The sequence below is a fragment of the Heteronotia binoei genome, chromosome 19 (genome assembly GCF_032191835.1).
Source record: "Heteronotia binoei isolate CCM8104 ecotype False Entrance Well chromosome 19, APGP_CSIRO_Hbin_v1, whole genome shotgun sequence".
In the NCBI taxonomy this organism is placed as follows: domain Eukaryota; kingdom Metazoa; phylum Chordata; class Lepidosauria; order Squamata; family Gekkonidae; genus Heteronotia; species Heteronotia binoei.
Genome location: NC_083241.1, coordinates 41,314,549 through 41,337,235, shown reverse-complemented (window position 1 = coordinate 41,337,235; position 22,687 = coordinate 41,314,549). Strand labels below are relative to the sequence as shown.

General features: G+C 51.3%; 1 protein-coding gene across 1 annotated transcript in view; it reads left to right on the top strand.

Annotated features, from left to right (window-relative positions):
- The window catches only part of TLN2 (talin 2), a 254,331-nt gene that overhangs the window by 172,486 nt on the left and 59,158 nt on the right, over window positions 1-22,687 (top strand). The window contains 9 exon segments of the mRNA XM_060259753.1: window positions 2,510-2,623; window positions 5,256-5,390; window positions 5,753-5,881; window positions 7,310-7,412; window positions 13,953-14,161; window positions 15,382-15,501; window positions 17,227-17,424; window positions 18,885-19,024; window positions 20,648-20,741. Of these exon segments, the coding sequence (XP_060115736.1) occupies window positions 2,510-2,623; window positions 5,256-5,390; window positions 5,753-5,881; window positions 7,310-7,412; window positions 13,953-14,161; window positions 15,382-15,501; window positions 17,227-17,424; window positions 18,885-19,024; window positions 20,648-20,741 (1,242 nt within the window).

Here is a 22,687-nt window from a genome sequence, read left to right as displayed (position 1 = left end):
ATCGGAGAGAAGGGCGGAGTATAAATCTGCAGTCTTCGTTTTCTTCTTAGCTTCTTTGGCCAATGGTCTTAAGCTCAAGATAAAGGAAAGGAAAGGTCCCCTGCGCAAGCACCAGTCGTTTCCATCTCTGGGGTGACGTTGCTTTCACAACGTTTTCACGGCAGACTTTTTACGGGGTGGTTTGCCATTGCCTTCCCCAGTCATCTCCACTTCCCCCCCGATCTTGGAAGGATGGAAGGCTGAGTCAACCTTGGGCCCGCTACCTGAATCCGGCTTCCGCCAGAATCGAACTCAGGTCGTGAGCAGAAAGTTCAGACCACAGTGCTGCTGCTTTACCACTCTGTGCCACAAGGTGCAGATAAAAGATAAAACAAGACAGTAAATACAAAACAAATTGCAAATAATTTAAAACCAAGCAAGGAAGAGAACCAATAAGCGTGATCACAAAACATAATTAAAAACAAAATACCTAATATTAATATAAAATTCCGTAAAACTCTTTAACATTATAAAATTAGACTTTAAAACCTCAGTGCATCATAACAGCCACAGCCTATTGTTGGAACACCCTGTCTCGGGGCAGTGATGCTCTGTATTCTTGGTGCTTGGAGGTGGAGGGCAACAGTGGGAGGGCTTCTAGTGTCCTGGCCCCATTGGTGGACCTCCTGAAGGCACCTGGTTTTTTTGGCCACTGTGTGACAGAGTGTTGGACTGGATGGGCCATTGGCCTGATCCAACATGGCTTCTCTTACGTTCTTCTATCTGGGGCACTGATGCTCTGTATTCTAGGTGCTGGGAGGGGCAACAGTGGGAGGGCTTCTAGTGTCCTGGCCCCATTGGTGGACCTCCTGAAGGCACCTGGTTTTTTTGGCCACTGTGTGACAGAGTGTTGGACTGGATGGGCCATTGGCCTGATCCAACATGGCTTCTCTTACGTTCTTCTATCTGGGGCACTGATGCTCTGTATTCTAGGTGCTGGGAGGGGCAACAGTGGGAGGGCTTCTAGTGTCCTGGCCCCACTGATGGTCCTCCTGATGGCCCCTGGTTTTTTGCCACTGTGTGACGCAGAGTGTTGGACTGGATGGGCCATTGGCCTGATCCAACATGGCTTCTCTTATGTTCTTATGTGACACAGAGTGTTGGACTGGATGGGCCATTGGCCTGATCCAACATGGCTTCTCTTATGTTCTTATGCGACACAGAGTGTTGGACTGGATGGGCCATTGGCCTGATCCAACATGGCTTCTCTTATGTTCTTATGTGACACAGAGTGTTGGACTGGATGGGCCATTGGCCTGATCCAACATGGCTTCTCTTATGTTCTTACACATACTGTGTGGCTCTCAAAGCCCCCACCGCCTTGTTGGCCAGCTTGGAGAAAGCATTTCTCCCTTTGAATCACTTCTCCAAGTCAAGCCAGCTGGTGACTTAGATAATGCACTTAAAGTTGCTTTCCTTTCACCTTTCCCTCCCTCGCTCTTCTCTCCCCTCCCTCCTTCCCTTCCTTCCTGTCTTGTGACTTTCAAACATCTATTCTATGTGGCACGTATGTTAAGCAAAAAACCAGGTGCCATCAGGAGGTCCATCAGTGGGGCCAGGACACTAGAAGCCCTCCCACTGTTGCCCCTCCCAGCACCTAGAATACAGAGCATCACTGCCCCAGACAGAGAGTTCCAACAATACACTGTGGCTAATAGCCACTGATGGACCTCTGCTCCATATGCTTATCCAATCCCCTCTTGAAGCCATCTGTGCCTGTAGCCGCCACCACCTCCTGTGGCAGTGAATTCCGCATGTTAATCACCCTTTGGGTGAAGAAGGACTTCCTTTTGTCCGTTCGAACCCGACTGCTCAGCAATTTCATTAAATGTCCATGAGTTCTCATATTGTGAGAAAGGGAGGGAAGGAAGGAAGGAAGGAAGGAAGGAAGGAAGGAAGGAAGGAAGGAAGGAAGGAAGGAAGGAAGGAAGGAAGGAAGGAAGGAAGGAAGGAAGGAAGGAAGGAAGGAAGGAAGGAAGGAAGGAAGGAAGACAGACCAGAGTCCAGAAGCACCACAAAAACGATTTGTGGCAGGGTAGGAGCTTCAAAATTCCATGAAATTCACTTATTCAAATTCCATGAAAACCCCTCCCCTGCCACAATTTTTGTTAGGCTTCAGGGTGCCACTGGATACTTGCTCCTTTCAGCTGCTGCAGGCGCAACTGCCCACTTTGCGCTTAGAAATCTTGGAACTTTGGGGGGAATGAGAAAAGTCAGCAGCACACAAGCAGCTGTTTGGAAGAGCAGCAGGCGGTTCTATATTGTAATTCTGTATTTTTATTTTCTTCATGTAATTAATTTTAAAACACACACACACAACCCGCTGGTGAACTGTACGGGATGTTTGCTTTTCAAATAGTTTTCTGTAACCCCTTACAATCCGCCAAGCAGGCAACCTCTGGTTCTCTGTGTTTGGTCTCGAGCGTCCTTCTCAACGGCGGCCTCTTTTCCGCCTCTTCCTTTCCTGCAGAATGTCGCCGATCACATCCCCCAACTGGTCCAGGGTGTTCGGGGGAGTCAAGCCCAGGCCGAAGACCTCAGCGCCCAACTCGCCTTGATAAACTCCAGCCAGATTTTCCTCCAGGTACGGCGAAGGCGAGGAATTCTGGAGAGGCGGAGGGGTGGGGGGACTAGCTGTCTGGCCCTTTCAGCCTCGTTAGCTTGGAATGGGCATCTGGAAGAAAATGAAATAACATCTCCCCCCCCCCCCAACTTCTTTCCTCATCAGTGTTGGGAAAGTTGACAGGGGAGGGGTTTGGCTGCGGAAGGGAGGCTGGGGGATTTCGAGCAAAAATTGTAGAGACAGCTGTGTGGGTGGGGAGCTCACTTGGACGCATGGAGCTGCCTTTTGCTGACTCAGAACCCTGGCCCGTCAAAGTCAGTCTTCGTCTACTCAGACTGGCAGCTGCTCTCCTGAGTCTCTACTGCCAGGTCCATTTCGAACTGGAGACGCCGGGGATTGAACCTGGGACCTTCTGTGTGCCAAGCAGATGAACACGGGAAGCTACTAAATCAGGCCTTGGGTCCATCAAATCAGTATTGTCTGCTCAGACTGGCAGCTGCTCTCCTGAGTCTCTACTGCCAGATCGATTTTGAACTGAAGATGCCGGAGACTGAACCTGGGACTTTCTGCGTGCCATGCAGATGAACACATGAAGCTACTGAATTGGGTCATATGAACATATGAAGCTGCCTTATACTGAATCAGACCTTTGGTCCATCAAAGTCAGTATTGTCTTCTCAGACTGGCAGCGGCTCTCCAGGGTCTCAAGCTGAGGTTTTTCACACCTATTTGCCTGGACCCTTTTTTGGAGATACCAGGGATTGAACCTGGGACCTTCTGCTTCCCAAGCAGATGCTCCACCACTGAGCCACTGTCCCTCCCCAATATGAAGCTGCCTTATACTGAATCAGACCCTTGGTCCATCAAAGTCAGTATTGTCTTCTCAGACTGGCAGCGGCTCTCCAGGGTCTCAAGCTGAGGTTTTTCACACCTATTTGCCTGGACCCTTTTTTTGGAGATGCCAGGGATTGAACCTGGGACCTTCTGCTTCCCAAGCAGATGCTCTACCACTGAGCCACCGTCCCTCCCCAAAGTCCATCAAAGTCAGAGCTGTCTACTCAGACAGGCAGCCTTTCTCCAGGGTCTCAGGCAGAGATCTCTTTCCCATCACCTCCTGCTTGGTCTTTTCGAACTGGAGATGCCGGGGATTAAATCTGGGAACCAAGCAGAGACTCCTCCGCTCTCCCCATCAAGTGCAGTATTGTAGACCAGCAGTGGCTCTCCAGGGTCTCAGGCTGAGGTCTTTCCCATCACCCACTGCCTGGGCCTTTTAACTGGAGATACTGGGGACTGAACCAGGGATGGTCTGCATGCAAGTGACGAAAACATGAAATTGCCTTAAGCTTTGAAACTTGCAGCTCTCTGAAACGGCCGCTTGAAGCTGCCTTCTACTGAATCAGACCTCTGGTCCATCAAATCAGTATTGTCAACTCAGACTGGCAGCCGCTCTCCAGGGTCTCAGGCAGGGAAAGGTCTTTCCCATCACCTTCTATTTGATCCTTTTAACTGGAGATGCCGGGGACTGAACCTGGGGCCTTCTGCATGCCAAGCAGAGGCTGTGCCACTGAGCCACACTCTCTCTCCCATCGAGTGCAGTATTGTAGACCAGCAATGGCTCTCCAAGGTCTCAGGCAGAGGTCTTTCCCATCACCTCCTGCCTGGTCCTTTTAACTGGAGATGCTGGGGATTGAACCTGGGACCTTCTGCATGCCAAGCAGAGGCTCTGCCACTGAGCCACACTCTCTCCCCCATCAAGAGCAGTATTGTAGACCAGCAGTGGCTCTCCAGGGTCTCAGGCAGAGGTCTTTCCCATCACCTCCTGCCTGGCCCTTCTAACTGGAGATGTCAGGGATTGAATCTGGGACCTTCTGCATGCCAAGCAGAGGCTCTGCCACTGAGCCACACTCTCTCCCCCATCAAGTGCAGTATTGTAGACCAGCAATGGCTCTCCAAGGTCTCAGGCTGAGGTCTTTCCCATCACCTCCTCTCTGGTCCTTTCAACTGGAGATGCCGGGGTTTGAACCTGGAACCTTCTGCATGCCAAGCAGAGGCTCTGCCCACTGAGCCACACTCTCTCTCCCTTCAAGTGCAGTATTGTAGACCAGCAATGGCTCTCCAAGGTCTCAGGCAGAGGTCTTTCCCATCACCTCCTGCCTGGTCCTTCTGACTGGAGATGTCAGGGATTGAACCTGGGACCTTCTGCATGCCAAGCAGAGGCTCTGCCACTGAGCCACACTCTCTCTCCCATCAAGTGCAGTATTGTAGACCAGCAGTGGCTCTCCAGGGTCTCAGGCTGAGGTCTTTCCCATCACCTCCTGCCTGGTCCTTTTCACTGGAGATGCCGGGGATTGAACCTGGGACCTTCTGTGCGCCAAGCAGAGGCTCTGCCACTGAGCCACACTCTCTCCCCATCAAGTGCAGTATTGTAGACCAGCAGTGGCTCTCCAAGGTCTCAGGCTGAGGTCTTTCCCATCACCTACCACCTGATCCTTTTAACGGGAGATGCCGGGGACTGAACCTGGAACCTTCTGCATGCCGAGCAGAGGCTCTGCCCACTGAGCCACAGCCTCTCCCTTGGCAGTGCAAAATCTCAGCAGATGGGCATGCGTGGCAATCATGTCCCTTTCTTCTTGTCTTGTGTTTCTTCCAACAGCCGGGAAGCAAAATGGTGGCCTCAGCGAAAGCAGCGGTGCCGACGGTGGCTGATCAGGCGGCTGCCATGCAGCTAAGCCAGTGTGCCAAGAACCTGGCCACCAGCCTGGCGGAGTTGAGGACGGCCTCCCAGAAGGTGAGCTGACCCAGAAGGTGAACGCTGCCTTTCGCCAACCGTGGGTTTATCGGGAATTGAATCCTCTCGTTTTGGCCTCTTTAGGACAGTTGAAACAGTGCTTTGGGCGGGTGGGTTGGGGTCCACAGAAATGACAGCGCGATTCTTTGGGACGTGATGGTTGGAAATGTAAATGGGCTCCATTAAAAAATCTATGTGTGAGACGATGTGCAATTCCTGCCTCCCATTTTGGGTAAGGTTCGTTCCCACGCAATGCCTCCTTTCCCATGCAGTCCTTTGACCAACAAGCGAGGTGCGTGCTTTCGGGACAGATGGATGCCGTGGTCACCCGCCCCTGTTTTATGTTCATGTCTTCCACAAAGGCGCATGAAGCGTGTGGCCCCATGGAAATAGACTCTGCCCTGAACACGGTCCAGACGCTCAAAAACGAACTGCAAGATGCAAAGATGGCAGCTATTGATGGAGAGTTGAAGCCACTCCCAGGGGAAACGGTAAAAGGGGGGGGGGATCAGGGAGTTGGAATGAACAGGGTGTTGTTGGACTTTTCTAACTCTGCTTAGAATAGGGTTGCCAAGTCCAATTCAAGAAATATCTGGGGACTTTGGGGGTGGAGACAGGAGATTTTGGGGGTGGAGCCAGGAGCAAGGGTGTGACAAACACAACTGAACTCCAAAGGGAGTTCTGGCCATCACATTTAAAGGGACCACACACCTTTTTAAATGCCTTGGTTCCATAGGAAACAATGAAGGATAGGGGCACCTTCTTTGGGGGCTCATAGAATTGGACCCCCTGGTCCAATCTTTTTGAAACTTGGGGGGTATTTTGGGGAGAGGCACTGGATGCTATACTGAAAATTTGGCGCCTCTGTCTCAAAAGACAGACCCACCCCAGAGCCCCAGATACCCATGGATAAGTCTCCATAGGGAATAATAGAGTTCCCAGCAGACATTTCCTTCCCCTCCCCCCGCCTTCTGATGACCCTGAAGCGGGGGGAGGGCCTCCAATCCGGGGGATCCCATGCCCCCACCTGGGGATTGGCAACCCTAGCTTAGAAGGGACCCCAGAATCGGAAGCCGAATGTGGTCTTCGGATTGGCCGCCGATGACTTGGACTTGAACTCAGAGCGCTTCAGTCCAGCTAGCTCAGAGCTATTTCCTGGCTGAGGGAAGTCCTTGTTTGTGATTTCTTTCTTTCTTTAAAATTAGCCACCTTTCTTCTCGAGGTGGCTTGCAATATAGATGGAAGACATAAAACAGAATGCACAAAACCAAACGTTGAAAGCACGGCTTAGAACTGCTTTAATCAAACGCAGTCCCTAAATAAAACCATTTTCAGCTGCCTCCCATTCTGTGTGGTACGACCTTAAATACCTGCCGGGAAAAGCCCCCTTGGATAGTCCGGCTCTCTATAGGTTGCAAAAGGCAGGATTTATATTAGGATAATGGTGGTTTTATCTTTATCCTGTTAGAAATATCACTTAGGGCATCTTACAAGTAATCCAAAGCACGAAGGGGCATATCAGTTTGTTTGGATAGGAGAAAACAGAATGGAGGACATGGTGAAAGGGGCGGTGTTCCCTCTAAGCTGCAGAGTCTTGTGAGCAAAAATTCTACTTTGTGAGCTACCGGTATTAAAGTTGTGAGCTCCTGGCCTTAAAGCTGTGAACTGCTGCATAAATGAGCGTGCTCTGAGCTAAGACCAAAATGTGTGAGCTAGAGGCTAAAAATCTGTGAGCTAACTCACGCTAACTCCACTTAGAGGGCTGCTGCCCATTCACCGTTGGAGTGTTGCTACCTCAGAGGACGCGGTTGTGTCCCATCAGAGGGCAAGGTTTCAGCAGCCATCAAGCGGCGGGAGATTGAGCACCGGGCGACTCACTGCTTGGCCTCAGTTTAGGTTTTTCTCTCTGTCTCTCTCAGCTGGAGAAGTGCGCGCAGGACCTGGGAAGCACCTCCAAGGCCGTGGGCTCCTCCATGGCCCAGCTGCTGACGTGCGCGGCACAAGGGAACGAACACTACACAGGTACGATAGAATGGGAAGGTGGGCCAACAACAGTGCTCTGCGCTAGCTGTGGGGGATACACCAGATGTGGCCCTACCCTTGCTCTCCTTTGCTCCATCTGTGGCAAAGAACATAAGAGAAGCCATGTTGGGTCAGGCCAGTGGCCCATCCAGTCCAACACTCTGTGTCACACAGTGGCCAAAAAACCCAAGTGCCATCAGGAGGTCCACCAGTGGGGCCAGGACACTAGAAGTCCTCCCACTGTGCCCCCCCCCAAGCACCAAGAATACAGAGCATCACTGCCCCAGACATAAGAACATAAGAGAAGCCATGTTGGATCAGGCCAATGGCCCCTCCAGTCCAACACTCTGTGTCACACAGTGGGCCAAAAAACCAGGCGCCATCAAGAGGTCTATCAGTGGGGCCAGGACACTAGAAGCTCTCCCACTGTTGCCCTCCACCTCCAAGCACCAAGAATACAGAGCATCACTTGCCCCAGACAGAGAGTTCCAACAATACGCTCCAAATGTTTATCCAATCCCCTCTTGAAGCTGTCTATGCCTGTAGGCGCCGCCACCTCCTGTGGCAGTGAATTCCATGTGTTAATCACCCTTTGGGTGAAGAAGTACTTCCTTTTATTCATTCTAACCATCTCGTGTCACCGGTGTGGCTGGTTCATCCTCCTTCCCCAGCCAGTTTGGTGTAGTGGTTAAGTGTGCGGGCTCTTATCTGGGAGAACCGGGTTTGATTCCCCACTCCTCCACTTGCACCTGCTGGAATGGCCTTGGGTCAGCCATAGCTCTGGCAGAGGTTGTCCTTGAAAGGGCAGCTGCTGGGAGACCCCTCGCAGCCCCACCCACCTCACAGGGTGTCTGTTGTAGGGGAGGGAGATAAAGGAGATTGTGAGCCACTCTGAGTCTCTGATTCAGAGAGAAGGGTGGGGTATAAATCTGCAGTCGTCTTCTTCTTCTTTTTGTGCCAGCCAGATGAAAGGCATTTCATGGGCAACAAACTTGTCCAGGACAGCTTCTCTGCTTGGCAAGCTGGAGCTCGAGCGGTAAACCCGAAATCCCGGTCACTGGATTGCCTCCCCCCAACCATTTATTTCCCCCTGCAGAAAAATGAACTGGGTTTAAAAAAGACTCCTGGTTTTTTCTTGTGCAGTTCTCCTGCACTGCCAGGTCATCAGTTTGGAATCCTGGGCTCAGGGCCTCAAAATCCTCCTATGAAACGGGGGGGAGGAAGCTTGGCTCTTGGCACGTCGCAGGAGCTGTGCTCATTGGCTACGCGCAGTGGTTATATCAGAGGTGTTGAACTCATTTGGTGTAGTGGTGAAGTGTGCGGACTCTTGTCTGGGAGAACCGGATTTGATTCCCCACTCCTCCACTTGCACCTGCTGGAATGGCCTTGGGTCAGCCATAGCTCTGGCAGGAGTAGTCCTTGAAAGGGCAGCTTCTGTCAGAGCTCTCCTAACCTAGGTTTTTTTTGTGGGGATGGGGGCTCTTATTCAGGGCTTTTTTTTTTTTTTTGTAGCAGGAACTCCTTTGCATGTTGAACATGAACATATGAACCTATGAAGCTGCCTTCTACTCAATCAGACCCTGGGTCCATCAAAGTCAGTCTTGTCTACTCAGACTGGCAGTGGCTCTCCAGGGTCTCAAGTAGAGGTTTTTCACGCCTATTTGCCTGGACTCTTTTTTAGTGGAAATGCCGGGGATTGAACCTGGGACTTCCTGCTTACCAAGCAGATGCTCTACCCCTGAGCCACTGTCCCTCCCCTTAGACATATGAACTTATGAAGCTACCTTATACTGAATCAGACCCTGGGTCCATCAAAGTCAGTCCTGTCTGCTCAGACTGGCAGCAGCTCTCCAAGGTCTCAAGCGGAGGTTTTTCACGCCTACTAGCCTGGACCCTTTTTAGTTGGAGATGCCGGGGATTGAACCTGGGACCTTCTGCTTCCCAAGTAGATGCTCTACCACTGAGCCACCGTCCACCCCCAAATCACATGTTAGACCACACCCCACACTCCTAATGTAGCCAATCCTCCTGGAGCTTCCAGTAGGCCCTGTAAACTCTTGGAGGATTGGCTGCATCAGGGGGTGCGGCCTAATATGCAAAGGAGCTCCTGCTACAAAAAAAAAGTCCCTGGTCTTATCCCTCTCACATCCATACTGAATTCTCTCTGCCCCCTTCTGCTCCACTTCCTCAACGTCATTTATCTGATGAAGATGGCCGATCACAGTGCCTTTGCACGAACCAAAGAGAGGAAACAAAGAGGGAAGGACATCCTCCCTTCCCTTCCCTGAGTCCACTTCTCTAAGTTGTGCTGCTGTTGGGGTTGGGGGGGGGGGGAATTGCCAGGGTTGTCCTTTGCCCAGCAGCATCACAGAGAGGACACCCCCCCCCTCATTTTCTTTCTTCTGTTTGCCAACCCAAACAGCACTTAGCGTTTTATGGACCACTGGAGGATTTGAAGTGCGCCTAATGCCCTTTAATGCTTCCTGTTTGCCCAGAGTTCAGGAAGCACTCAGCAACTTTGAACTCTCTTCTGTACGAGAGAACGAAGGATTTGCTGAGCTTTGGCTTTGAGGAGTGGGGGGTGGTGGTGTGTGGAATTGGTGATGCGCTCCCCACGGTATCCTGTCTGTATTCCTTTGTCGAGAAATGAAATGTGATGAAAACTGGCGTTTCGGCATGAGGAGGAGGAAAAAAGAAAACCCGCAGTTCCCTCGAGGGGCGGCTGGCAGCGGCTCTGGAGGGTTCCCTTGGCGATTTGCGCACCGTTTGCCAATTAGAGGCCTTGTTCAGTCGGCCGGCGTAGGTGGAGACGTCTGGATCCAGCTGATAAAGCTCATTAGAGCCGCTGTCCGTTGGGGAGGGGGCTGGAAGATGGGCCGATTTCACTGAGCAGCGGAGGTAATTGGATTAGGGCGGCTCTGGCTGTCTGCTGCCAAGCGATGTTGGCTGGCCAGTGGAAATCCGTGGGCGACGCACCTGGGGCCTGCCTGGATGCATCGGTAGCAATTTCCAAAGTTCGCAATTAAGCAGCTCCAGCAATTTGGGAGATGCTGGAGAAGAATCTTGAGAGTCCCTTGGACTGCAAGAAGATCCAATCAGTCAGTCCTAAGGGAAATCAACCCAGACTGTTCCTTGGAAGGTCAGATGCTGAAGCTGAAGCTCCAATGCTTGGGCCACCCAATGAGAAGGGAGCGCTCACTGGAGAAGACTCTTAAGAGTCCCTTGGACTGCAAGAAGAGCCGATCAGTCAGTCCTAAGGGAAATCAACCCAGACTGTTCCCTGGAAGGTCAGATGCTGAAGCTGAAGCTCAAATACTTGGGCCACCCAATGAAAAGGGGGCACTCACTGGAGAAGACTCTTGAGAGTCCCTTGGACTGCAAGAAGAGCCAATCAGTCCGTCCTAAGGGAAATCAACCCAGACTGTTCCCTGGAAGGTCAGATGCTGAAGCTGAGACTCAAATACTTTGACCACCAAAGGAGAAGGGAGCGCTCACTGGAGAAGACTCTTGAGAGTCCCTTGGACTGCAAGAAGATTCAACCAGTCAGTCCTAAGGGAAATCAACCCAGACTGTACCCTGGAAGGTCAGATGCTGAAGCTGAAGTTCAAATACTTGGGCCACCCAATGAGAAGGGAGCACTATGGAGAAGACTCTTGAGAGCCCCTTGGACTGCAAGAAGAGCCAATCAGTCCGTCCTAAGGGAAATCAACCCAGACTGTTCCCTCAAAGGTCAGATGCTGAAGCTGAAGCTCCAATACTTGGGCCACCCAATGAGAAGGGAGCACTCGCTGGAGAAGACCCTGATGCTGGGAAAGACAGAAGGCAAAAGAAGAAGGGGATGGCAAAAGATGAGATGGCTGGACAGCCTTACTGATGTCACTAACATGAATTTGGGCTGGAGGGGTTCCTTTTCCAACCACCAACCTTGTGTTGGCACAAATGATTTGCAGATCCTTGGCGAGAGCAGTGCGATGGTTAGAGTGGTGGGCTGGGAGGCAGGGGTTCAGCACCCTCTTGTGAATCTTAAGCTCCTCCCCTTCTAGCTTCTGTTTGCAATGAGATCCCTCCCCCATTGAGTGGCAGCAACCTTATAGGGTGGGGGTGTCAAACATGCGGCCTGGAGGACAAATCAGCCCCCCCCCCGAGGGCTCCTATCAACTCCCCGAGCAACTGGCTTCCTTCTCCCTCTCTCTCGCTTCCTTCTGCATCACAGCTTGCTTTGCCAGGCTTGCTCAGTCACACAGGAGCTACAGAGTAAAGCCTCAATTTGCTCCATTGGCTGAGGCTCCTCCCTTGGGGAGAAAGCGAGGTAGAACTTGCTTTGCCAGGGTCTCTCAATCACACAGCAGAGCTACTGAGCCAAGCCTCTCTTTCTTCTATTGCCTGAGACTCCTCCCCCTCTTGGTCCCCTGGGGAAGGAAGGAAAGAGCCAGAGCTTCCTATGCCCAGTGCCCTGGATCCCGTGGGAGAGATACCAAAAAAGCTTCTTTAAGACCGAGTGCTAATGTTTTAAGCGTGTTTCAAGTTAAAAAAAAATCTTTGTGTTTGCATCCTTTATAAAATTTATATCTCTGCTACCTAATCTTAAATTGATACACACGTGGACCGGCCGGACATGGCCAGACCCAACAAGATCTCATTTTTGTCAGATTCGGTCCTCGTAACAAATGAGTTTGACATCCCTGAAGAGGGTTTTCAAAGCAATAGATGTTTTGAGGATGGTTTGCTGTCGCCAGGGTGGTTTTGGTTTGTTTGTTTTTTGCAGTGGGAACTCCTAATATGCAAAGGAGTCCCTGCCTAAAGTGCAATGAAAGTGGATGCCTCTTTTGCATATTAGGCCACACCCCCTTGGTGTAGCCGATCCTCCAAGAGCTTCCAGGGCTCTTCGTGCAGGGCCTACTGTAAGCTCCGAGAGGAGTGGCTACATCAGGGGGTGTGACCTACTATGCAAAGGCATCCCTGCTGCAAATGGCCGTACATACCTAATGAGGTTGTTATGGGAAGGATGTAAGAAGAGCCCTGCTGGGTCAGACTGATGGTCCATCTAGCTGAGGGTCTTCTTTCACCCAGTGGCTGACTAGCTACACTGGAGAGCTGGCAAACAGGTCCTAGCGCTGATATCCAGAGTCTTTCTGCCTCTGTATATGGAGGTCCTCTTTAGACAGCATGACTAGTAGCCAGGGCTTCTGTTGTAACAGGAACTCCTTGGCCTATTAGGCCACACCTCCCTGATGTAGCCAATCCTCCAAGAGCTTCCAGGGCTCTTCCTACAGGGCCTACTATATGCTTGAGGAGGACTGGCTACATCAGGGGTGCGCGGCCTAATATGCAAAGGAGTTCTGCTAGAATTCCATCCCTGATTAGGCCACACCCGCTGATGTAGCCAATCCTGCAAGAGCTTACAGGGCCTACTAGAAGCTCCAGGAGGACTGGCTACATCAGGGGTGCACGGCCTAATATGCAAAGGAGTTCCTGCTAGAATTCCATCCTTGATTAGGCCACACCCCCTGACGTAGCCAATCCTGCAAGAGCTTACAGGGCTCTTTTTACAGGGCCTACTATATGCTTGAGGATTGGCTACATCAGGGGTGCGTGGCCTAATATGCAGAGGAATTCCTGCTACAAAAAAAAGAAAAAGCTCTGGCCATCACCTGCTTCTGCGTAGCAATCCTTGACTCTCTCAGTGGTTCCCATCCAAGAACTAACCAAGTCTGATCCTACTTAGCTTCCGAGATCTGAGGAGCGTGGGCTAGCCTGGGCTGACTCTTAAGGGGGAAATTTCCTTTGCATCATCTTGGGAAAAGGCAGCCAGGGCGCTCTGTTAACCAAGGGCTGGCTGGTTGCCTTCCCCCTGCAACACGTTAACATGCAGGAAAATGTGTCTGCGGGCATTGTGGTGCTCATGGGCAGTTCGTTGGGATGCCTGGGCTGGAGTGTCACAGATTGGGGCCCGGAAGTCCTGGCTTGAAAACCTGCCTCAGTGTTGTGTTAAGTGCGGGGACTCTTATCCGGGAGAGCCAGGTTTGATTCCCCACTCCTCTACACGCGCCTGCTGATGTGACCTTGGGTCAGCCGCAAGTTCTCTCAAGGCTGTTCTGCTCAAGAGGAGTTTTTGTCAGAGCTCTCTCAGCCCCACCTGTGGAGAGAGGAAAAGAAAGGAGATTGTAAGCTGCCGTGAGACTCCTTTGGCTAGCTAAGGGTGGGGTATAAATACAATTTCTTCTCCTCCTCTTCCTCATCCTCAGCTAAGAAGTTTTGGGGTGGCTTTGGGTCAATCCCTCTCATTCTCCCCTACCTTACAGGGCTGTTGTGAAGACTCAATAAGGGGTAGGGGCTCGTGTTTGTCAGCCAGAGCTTGGAGGCAGGGTGGAATGAAAATACCTAGAATTCAGCTCCTGCAAAGCTCTGATTTGTCATTTCTGCATTCTCATGTGAGAGGCCCTAGTTTGCTTGCACTGCCTCTTAATTTCCTTTGCATCATCTTGGAAAGGCAGCCGAGGTGCTCTGTTTAACCGAGGGCTGGTTGCCTTCCCCCTGCAGGGGTCGCCGCCCGAGAGACGGCTCAGGCTTTGAAGACTCTGGCCCAAGCGGCCCGGGGCGTGGCTGCATCCACCAGCGACCCCGCAGCGGCTCACGCCATGTTGGATTCGGCCAGGGACGTCATGGAAGGTTCGGCGATGCTCATCCAAGAAGCCAAGCAGGCGCTGGTGGCCCCGGGAGATGCGGAGAGCCAACAGAGGCTGGCACAGGTGAATAGCAAGGGCGACAGAGGGCTTGGTACATGGTGAGGAATTCCTGGAGCTGCTGATGCTCTAGAGGGCCAGTCTGGTGCAGTGGTGAAGTGCGCGGACTCTTATCTGGGAGAACCAGGTTGGATTCCGCTGGGAACGGCCTTGGGCAGGCCTTGAATTCAGCAAGAGCTCACAGGAGCACAGCTCCTGAACCTTTCTGAGGGTTTCCCCCTCCTCCTCCCCACCTAGTAGGTGCAGCTGCATAACAATCCCTGGATTAGGAGAGGGGGCAGCCAGCCAGCCACCAGGGACTTTGCTACATCCCCAGCAGCCCTCATTAACCCCTGGAGAAGCCCGCCCCACCCTTTCTCCACTTTTTATGTGATTTTGGATGGCGGTTGGCTTGCTGGCCTTTTGACTGCGGGGAGAGGCAGCCTAGGAGAGCCCCAGGCGAGCGAGGGCTGCTTGGGCTGGCTGGATCTCTAGCCAGCTCAAGCAGGCCTCCGTCGCCCGAGGTTCTCCTTTCTTGTGTTGGGTTGCTTTTGGCTGGTGGGTGGAGCAGCATATGCTAATGAGTTATGCTAATGAGCTCCACCACCTATTTTTCTACAAAGTGATCCCTGGCCTTGGGTCAGCTATAGCTCTCGCAGAGCTGTCTTTGATAGGGCAGCTTCTGGGAGAGCTCTCTCAGCCCCACCTACTTCACAGGGTGTATGTTGTCGGGGAAGAAGGTAAAGGAGATTGTGAGCCACTCTGAGATTCAAAGTGGAGGGTGGGATATAAATCCACCATCATCATTAAAGCAGGGGTGGCCAAACTTGCTTAACATAAGAGCCACGTCGAATAAACAAAAGTTTGGGAGCCGCAAGGCAGAAGAACATAAGAGAAGCCATGTTGGATCAGGCCAAGGGCCCATCCAGTCCAACACTCTGTGTCACACAGTGACCAAAAACCAGGTGCCATCAGTAGGCCCATCAGTGGGGCCAGGACAAAACAAGAAGGAAGGAAGGCAAATAGATGGGGGGAGAGGTGGAAAGAAAGCAACTTTAACTTTAAATGCCTTCTCCAAGCCAGCCAATAGGGCAGCGGGGACTTCAAGAGCCACACAATATACGCAAAAGAGCCAAATGTGGCTCTCAAGCCGCAGTTTGGCTACCCCTGCTCTAAAGTCCATATTCCGGAAGGCTGCCTACCTGAGTCCTGCCTCCCTTTGTCTTTCCCTTTGTCTTTCCTGGAAGGTGGCCAAGGCCGTCTCCCACTCCCTGAACAACTGCGTGAATTGCCTGCCCGGCCAGAAGGACGTGGACGTGGCCTTGAAGAGCATCGGCGAATCGAGCAAGAAGCTGCTGGTGGAGTCGGTGAGATGCTCTTCAAAGAAACATTCCATGGTTTCATGTGGGGATTCTGAGGTGTATGTTGTGGTGGTTTAAAAAGGCAGGCCAGTCGGGTGAGAAAGAGGGAGGCCGGCTGGGTGGGTTGAGGCGTGTCACAATGTGACGGTAGCCGAACCCTATGAGGTGGAGGTTGTGAGAGTTGTGGAAGAGAGGGAAGAAGAGAGATGAGTGAGTTGAGGTGCTGTGGAGCGTGAGAGAAATCTGTGTTCTGTGTAAAGTTAATAAAGGTCAAGGTAGTCCCCTGTGCAAGCGCAAGTCGTTTTCGACTCTGGGGTGACGTTGCTTTCACAACGTTTTCACATCAGACTTTTTATGGGGTGGTTTGCCATTGCCTTCCCCAGTCCTCTACACTTTCCCCACAGCAAACTGGGGACTCATTTGACCGACCTCGGAAGGATGGAAGGCTGAGTCAACCTGGAGCCGGCTACCTGAACCCAGCTTCTCTCAGGATCGAACTCAGGTCGTGAGCAGAGGGCTCCGACTGCAGTACTGCAGCTTTACCACTCTGCACCACGGGGCTGTGTAAAGTTAATAGCAAACCGGCAAATTAGGAAATGAAGCTTTTGGGGACATTATTAGACTAAATGGCGAGTTAGGAAATGAGCACATGTGGAAGTTATTAGCCTAAGTGGTAAGTTAGGACATAAGTCGGTATGATGAATATCAGAGAAAGGAAAACTATATCCAGGCCTCTTTTTGGGCTGGAGCTCTAGAAGCTCTACATTTTATTGTGCTCTTTCTTTCTTACCCCCCCCCCTCCCCGCAAAAAAAAAATCTTCTTGGCTCCACTGTTCAAACCTCTCTTTGAGAATTTTGCTGAACTCTAAGATTTGACAAACTTTCTAATATCTCCCCCCACAAAAAAAGGGGAAATAACCAAAACATATAAAGCAGACAGATGGAACTGTTCGCCGTGCCACGGTGGCTACATAGGAGAAAGTCATTTCAAAAGTATGATGGGAGTAAGGTTTTATTATGACGGCTCTAATTCAAGAAGCCTTTTAAGGTGGATGCTGAGCTGATATAATTTAATACACCTTCCGGTGATGTCAGGGGTGTGGCATATGCAAATGAGTTACGCAAATAAGTTGTGGTAACGAGTTTTGGCACCTCTTTTTTTTACCAAATGACCCCTGACTATATACCTATCTGAAGCCAGTATGCTTATGAACCTATCGGGAACTCTTTTGCGTATACGCCACACAGAAACAATTGTGCTGTTTTATTTCTAAATAACGGCTGTTTGAACTGTTTTCTTTAGGGTGAAGGGTCCCCTTTTACCTCATGAGCCCACCCTTCACGTTGACTGTTCTCTCATGAGACCAAACATAACTAAGTCATCCTGTTTTTTGGGTCTAACTAAGAATCCTGAGGCAAGAACCTTTGGTGGTAGCGAAAATAAGTCAGGGACTCTGAGGTCAGCAAAATAAACATCATTTTAGAGGACTATAGAGAAGTGCCATTACAGGGGTTACGTAAAAGGAGTCTCAGAAAAGAGCAAAAACATCGCAGGTGGAATGTTCAGTTTGTGAAGCGTTTTTAACTTCAGGTGTCTGTCACATTCAGGAACATTTTTCCTCCTCTGGTCCGCCGCCTTCCGAAGACCAGGTCTGCTGTTGCCCCATCCGAAAGCCCCCGTCCTGATTTTGGGTGGTCTGCCGCTAACCCAGGTCTCCCGTTTCCTCCTAGCTGCCTGCCAGCTCCAAATCATTCCAAGAGGCTCAGAGCGAGTTGAACCAGGCAGCGGCTGATTTAAACCAGTCAGCGGGAGAGGTGGTCCACGCGACACGGGGCCAGAGCGGAGAGTTGGCAGCCGCCTCCGGGAAGTTCAGCGAGGATTTTGACGAGTTCCTGGATGCTGGGATCGAAATGGCCGGGCAAGCTCAGGTGAGGTTCACCACCCCTCTGGTTTGATATGGAGGCCAAGATGTCCAGAAGCCAGGAAATGGGTGCCGGCCTCCCCAGAGAACTTGTCAGAAACAAGTTCCTGAAGTCAGGAACACTGTCTTGTGGAAGCCCCCCTAAGCCTGGGGGTGCCGCTCAGAGTTTTCAGCCCGGTGTGCTAGCCAACTTCCTGTCTGCTGTGCTCACTGTTCTGCTGTCAGTCAAGGCAGCTGAGTCAGAAAAGATGATGATGATATTAGATTTATACCCCACCCGTTACTCTGGATCTCGGAGTCTCAGAGCTGTCACAGTCTCCTTTACCTTCCCCCCCACCACAACAGACACCCTGTGAGGTAGGTGGGCCTGAGAGAGCTCTGACAGAAACTGCTCTTGTATGGACAGCTGTGCCAGAGCTATGGCTGCCCCAAGGCCATTCCAGCAGCTGCAAGCGGAGGAGTGGGGAACCGAACCCGGTTCTCCCAGATAAGAGTCTGCGCACTTAACCACTACACCAAACTAGCTCAGCAGAATTCACAGGCAGTGGCCGGCAAAAAGAAGTTATTGGATTTATATCCTGCCTTCCACTCTGAATCTCAGAGAGGCTCACAATCTCCTTTAACCTTCCCCCCACCAGAACAGACACCCTGTGAGGTGGGTGGGGCTGAGAGAGCTCTCCCAGAAGCTGCTCTTTCATTGACAGCTCTGCAAGAGCGATGGCTGACCCAGGGCCATTCCAGCAGCTGCAAGTGGAGGAGTGAGGAATCAAACCCGGTTCTCCCTGATAAGAATCCACACACTTAACCACTACACCAAACTGGCTCTTTCAACTACCCTTTCAAGGACAACCTCTGCCAGGGCTCTGGCTAACCCATGGCCATTCCAGCAGCTGCAAGTGGAGAAGTGGGGAATCAAACCCAGTTCTCCCTGATAAGAGTCCGCTCACTTAACCACCGCACCAAACTGCCTCTCGAAAGACTGATCTGCCCCTCCTCGGCAAGCCTTGCGTGCCCACCCGCTGCAGCTCATTGTCTCAATGAACAAGACATGCTAATTGAAGTCCTTGGTGGCAAAGCCACACCAATTAACTCCTGCCCTCGGAACCCAGGATGCAGCTTTTGGTGCAGAGCCAGCCCCCAGCACTCCTGCTAACGAAACCGTTGTGGGCTGGCCGTACCAGGCAGAAACAGGCAAGCCGCTTGACAAATAGAAGGCTTGTCCAACAAGTGACTGAAAGCCACCCCCCGCTCGGCCCTGCTTTCTCTATCAAGGCCTCTATTGTTAAGACCGCTTGACGACAGCATCCTTTTCACTGGCATGAAGAGAAGCCTGAAGTCAGGAACGGTCTCTCGTGGAAGCCCCCCTGAGCCTGGGGGTGCCGCTCAAAGCTCTCAGCCTGGCGTGCTAGCCAACTTCCTGTCTGCTATGCTCACTTCATGCCCTGTCTCTCCTTTATGGGTTTCCAGACTAAAGAGGACCAGATTCAAGTGATCGGGAACTTGAAGAATATCTCCATGGCTTCTAGCAAGCTGCTTCTCGCTGCCAAATCTCTGTCGGTGGACCCGGGAGCGCCCAACGCTAAGAATTTGCTGGCTGCCGCTGCAAGGTAAGGGCTGAAGGGGGCGTGAAAGAACGGGGAGGAGGTGTCCAAAGGGGTTTGTTCTGCAAAAGGGCATTTTGTTGAGCCTGCGATGTCTCTGAAACCCCTTTGGAAGTTCCATGAAAATCAGTACCGGCTTCCCTGTAAAAAAGCTTGTACGCTCTCGCCGGTTGCTCCTTGCAGAGAGCAAGGGTATTCACTGGAAAGGTTCTGGTGGTGGAGAGTGCGATCAAGCTGCAGCTAAGGGATGAACAGAGGTGGTTTGCAATCGCTTGCCTCTGCATAGCATCTCTGGACTTTCTTGCTCTGTATTCTTGATGCTTGGGAGAGGGGGCAACAGTAGGAGGGTTTCTAGAGTCCTGGCCCCACTGGTGGACTTCCTGTTTGTTTTTGGATGGAGGGGTTTGTGACTGTGTGACACAGAGTGTTGGAATGGATGGGCCATTGGCTTGATTGGAGAGCCTGTTTGGTGTCGTGGTTAAGTGTGGGGACTCTTATCTGGGAGAACCAGGTTTGATTCCCCACTCCTCCACTTGCAGCTACTAGCATGGCCTTGGGTCAGCCAGAGCTCTCTTATCTGGGAGAACCGGGTTTGATTCCCCACTCCTCCGCTTGCAGCTGCTGGAATGGCCTTGGGTCAGCCAGAGCTCTCTTATCTGGGAGAACCGGGTTTGATTCCCCCCTCCTCCACTTGCAGCTGCTGGAATGGCCTTGGGTCAGCCAGAGCTCTCTTATCTGGGAGAACCGGGTTTGATTCCCCACTCCTCCACTTGCAGCTGCTGGAATGGCCTTGGGTCAGCCAGAGCTCTCTTATCTGGGAGAACCGGGTTTGATTCCCCACTCCTCCACTTGCAGCTGCTGGAATGGCCTTGGGTCAGCCAGAGCTCTCTTATCTGGGAGAACCGGGTTTGATTCCCCACTCCTCCACTTGCGCCTGCTGGAATGGCCTTGGGTCAGCCATAGCTCTGGCAGAGGCTGTCCTTGAAAGGGCAGCTGCTGTGAGAGCTCTCTCAGGCCCACCCACCTCACAGGGTGTCTGTTGTGGAGGAGGAAGGTAAAGGAGATTGTAGGCCACTTTGAGAATCTGTCCTTGAAAGGGCAGCTGCTGCGAGAGCCCTCTCAGCCCCACCTACCTCACAGGGTGTCTGTTGTGGGGGAGGAAGGGAAAAGAGATTGTAGGCCACTTTGAGAGTCCGTCCTTGAAAGGGCAGCTGCTGTGAGAGCCCTCTCCAGCCCCACCCACCTCACAGGATGTCTGTTGTGGGGGAGGAAGGGAAAGGAGATTGTGAGCCGCTCTGAGACTCTTCGGAGTGGAGGGCGGGATATAAATCCAATATCTTCATCTACCTCACAGGGTGTATGTTGTGGGGGAGGAAGGGAAAGGAGATTGTGAGCCGCTCTGAGATTCTTCAGAGTAGAGGGTGGAATATAAATCCAAAATCATCTTCTTCTTGATCCAACATGGCTTCTTTTATATTCCACTGATGCCCTTGTGTCCCTCCAGCATTTCTTGCCTCAAAGAGGGATTCTTTGCACCAGCAGAATGCAGAGTTGTTGGCCAAGCACAGGAAAAGCAAAGCTTAAGGATGTATCTGTCTGCACGCAACATCTTTGTGTCTTTCCTTCCAGGGCTGTGACGGAGAGTATAAACCAGCTGATCACCCTGTGTACCCAGCAAGCTCCCGGCCAGAAGGAGTGTGACAACGCTCTCCGGGAACTGGAGGTACTCGGATCATTTTTTGGTCTATGGGGCGCAAGCTCCCGGCCAGAAGGAGTGTGACAACGCTCTCCGGGAACTGGAGGTACTCGGATCATTTTTTGGTCTATGGGGCGTGGCTGGCGAGGACGTGTTGCGATGCTTAGGGGGAAGGATCATTGGTGGTTGAGTGCTGATTGATTCCGACCATCTTCGTGTTTCCGCCCCTCATTGGTTTCCTCTGTTTGTGGTCTGTTCAGCGTCGTATACCCAAAACAAAGGCCCGGCTATTGTTTACCTGGAATCGTTCGCCCCTTATTTGAAACGCAGGTGAAAGTCTGCTGTTTTGTAACAGGCTCTGGAGAGCGGCTGCCAGGCTGAGTAGACAATGCAGACCTAGCTGGACTGAGGGTCTGATTTAGCAAAAGGCAGCTTCATGGGTTCAATGTGGACTCTTCGTCTGTTGAAATTGGCTACAGTTTTTGATTAGTTCATTGGGACACCTGCACACTTGTGTGAATATGACATTGATTACCGTCATGCAGTTCTGACAATCTCAGTTGAATTTCGTAAGAGGCATATCTTTGCCTTGAGGTCCTTTTTAAATCTTATTTCGGTTTTTAGACGCAAGTTCCTAGATATCTTTAAACAGCTGTTGCATTCAGTTAAAGAAAAAGTTAAAAATCTTTTTATTTACATGTAAGCTGTGGTTTAAAAATACAGATGTTAATCTTGGAGAGAGATAAAATGAAAAGGGTATTATCGCCCCTTGATGCGTTTTAATTAATCACAGAAGAACATATTTTGAATCCAGTGGTTCCTTTAAGACCAACAAAAGTTTATTCGAGGTGTGAGCTTTTGTGTGCAAGCACACTACGTATCTTGAATAAAGTTTTGTTGGTCTTAAAGAGAGCCAGTTTGGTGTAGTGGTTAAGTGTGTGGACTGTTATCTGGGAGAACCGGGTTTGATTCCCCACTCCTCCACTTGCAGCTGCTGGAATGGCCTTGGGTCAGCCATAGCTCTCTTATCTGGGAGAACCGGGTTGGATTCCCCACTCCTCCACTTGCACCTGCTGGAATGGCCTTGGGTCAGCCATAGCTCTGGCAGAGGTTGTCCTTGAAAGGGCAGCTGCTGGGAGAGCCCTCTGCAGCCCCACCCACCTCACAGGGTGACTGTTGTGGGGGAGGAAGGCAAAGGAGATTGTGAGCCGCTCTGAGACTCTTCGGAGTGGAGGGCGGGATATAAATCCAATATCTTCTTCATCTTCATCTTCTTAAAGGTGCCACTGACTCAAATTTCGTTTTACTGCTTCACATCAACATGGCCGCCCACCTGGGTCTATCTTGATTACATTTAAAGTTTTCTATCCCGTACCTTTTACTAAAAATTCACAAGACTGCTTACAAAGACTGTACCTCTGAGCCTTCCATCTCTATGCTTCTTTAAGATAGGACAACCTCCATCACCCCCAAAATAGAGGACCAGCGGAATAAAATGAGTGGCACAGTTCCCATAAAATAAACAAGAAATGCACGGAATAAAATCAGCGTTAGTGCTGAAACATTCCGGTGAAATCTTGATGTCCCATTTAATGAAGGATCAATGTCTTCTTGGGGTATCTCTGGATTTCCAGACATTTATTGAATTTGTCTGTGAACAGTAGCCAGATTTCAGGCTTATATCACAACAGGTCAGAGAAGAAGAATTGCAGATTGATACCCCGCCCTTCTCTCTGAATCAGAGACTCAGAGCGGCTCACAATCTCCTTTATCTTCTCCCCCCCACAACAGACACCCTGTGAGGTGGGTGGGGCTGGAGAGGGCTCTCCCAGCAGCTGCCCTTTCAAGGACAACCTCTGCCAGAGCTATGGCTGACTCAAGGCCATTCCAGCAGGTGCAAGTGGAGGAGTGGGGAATCAAACCCTGTTCTCCCAGATTAGAGTCCAGTTAAAGGGTTGGAATTCCAGGGCAAT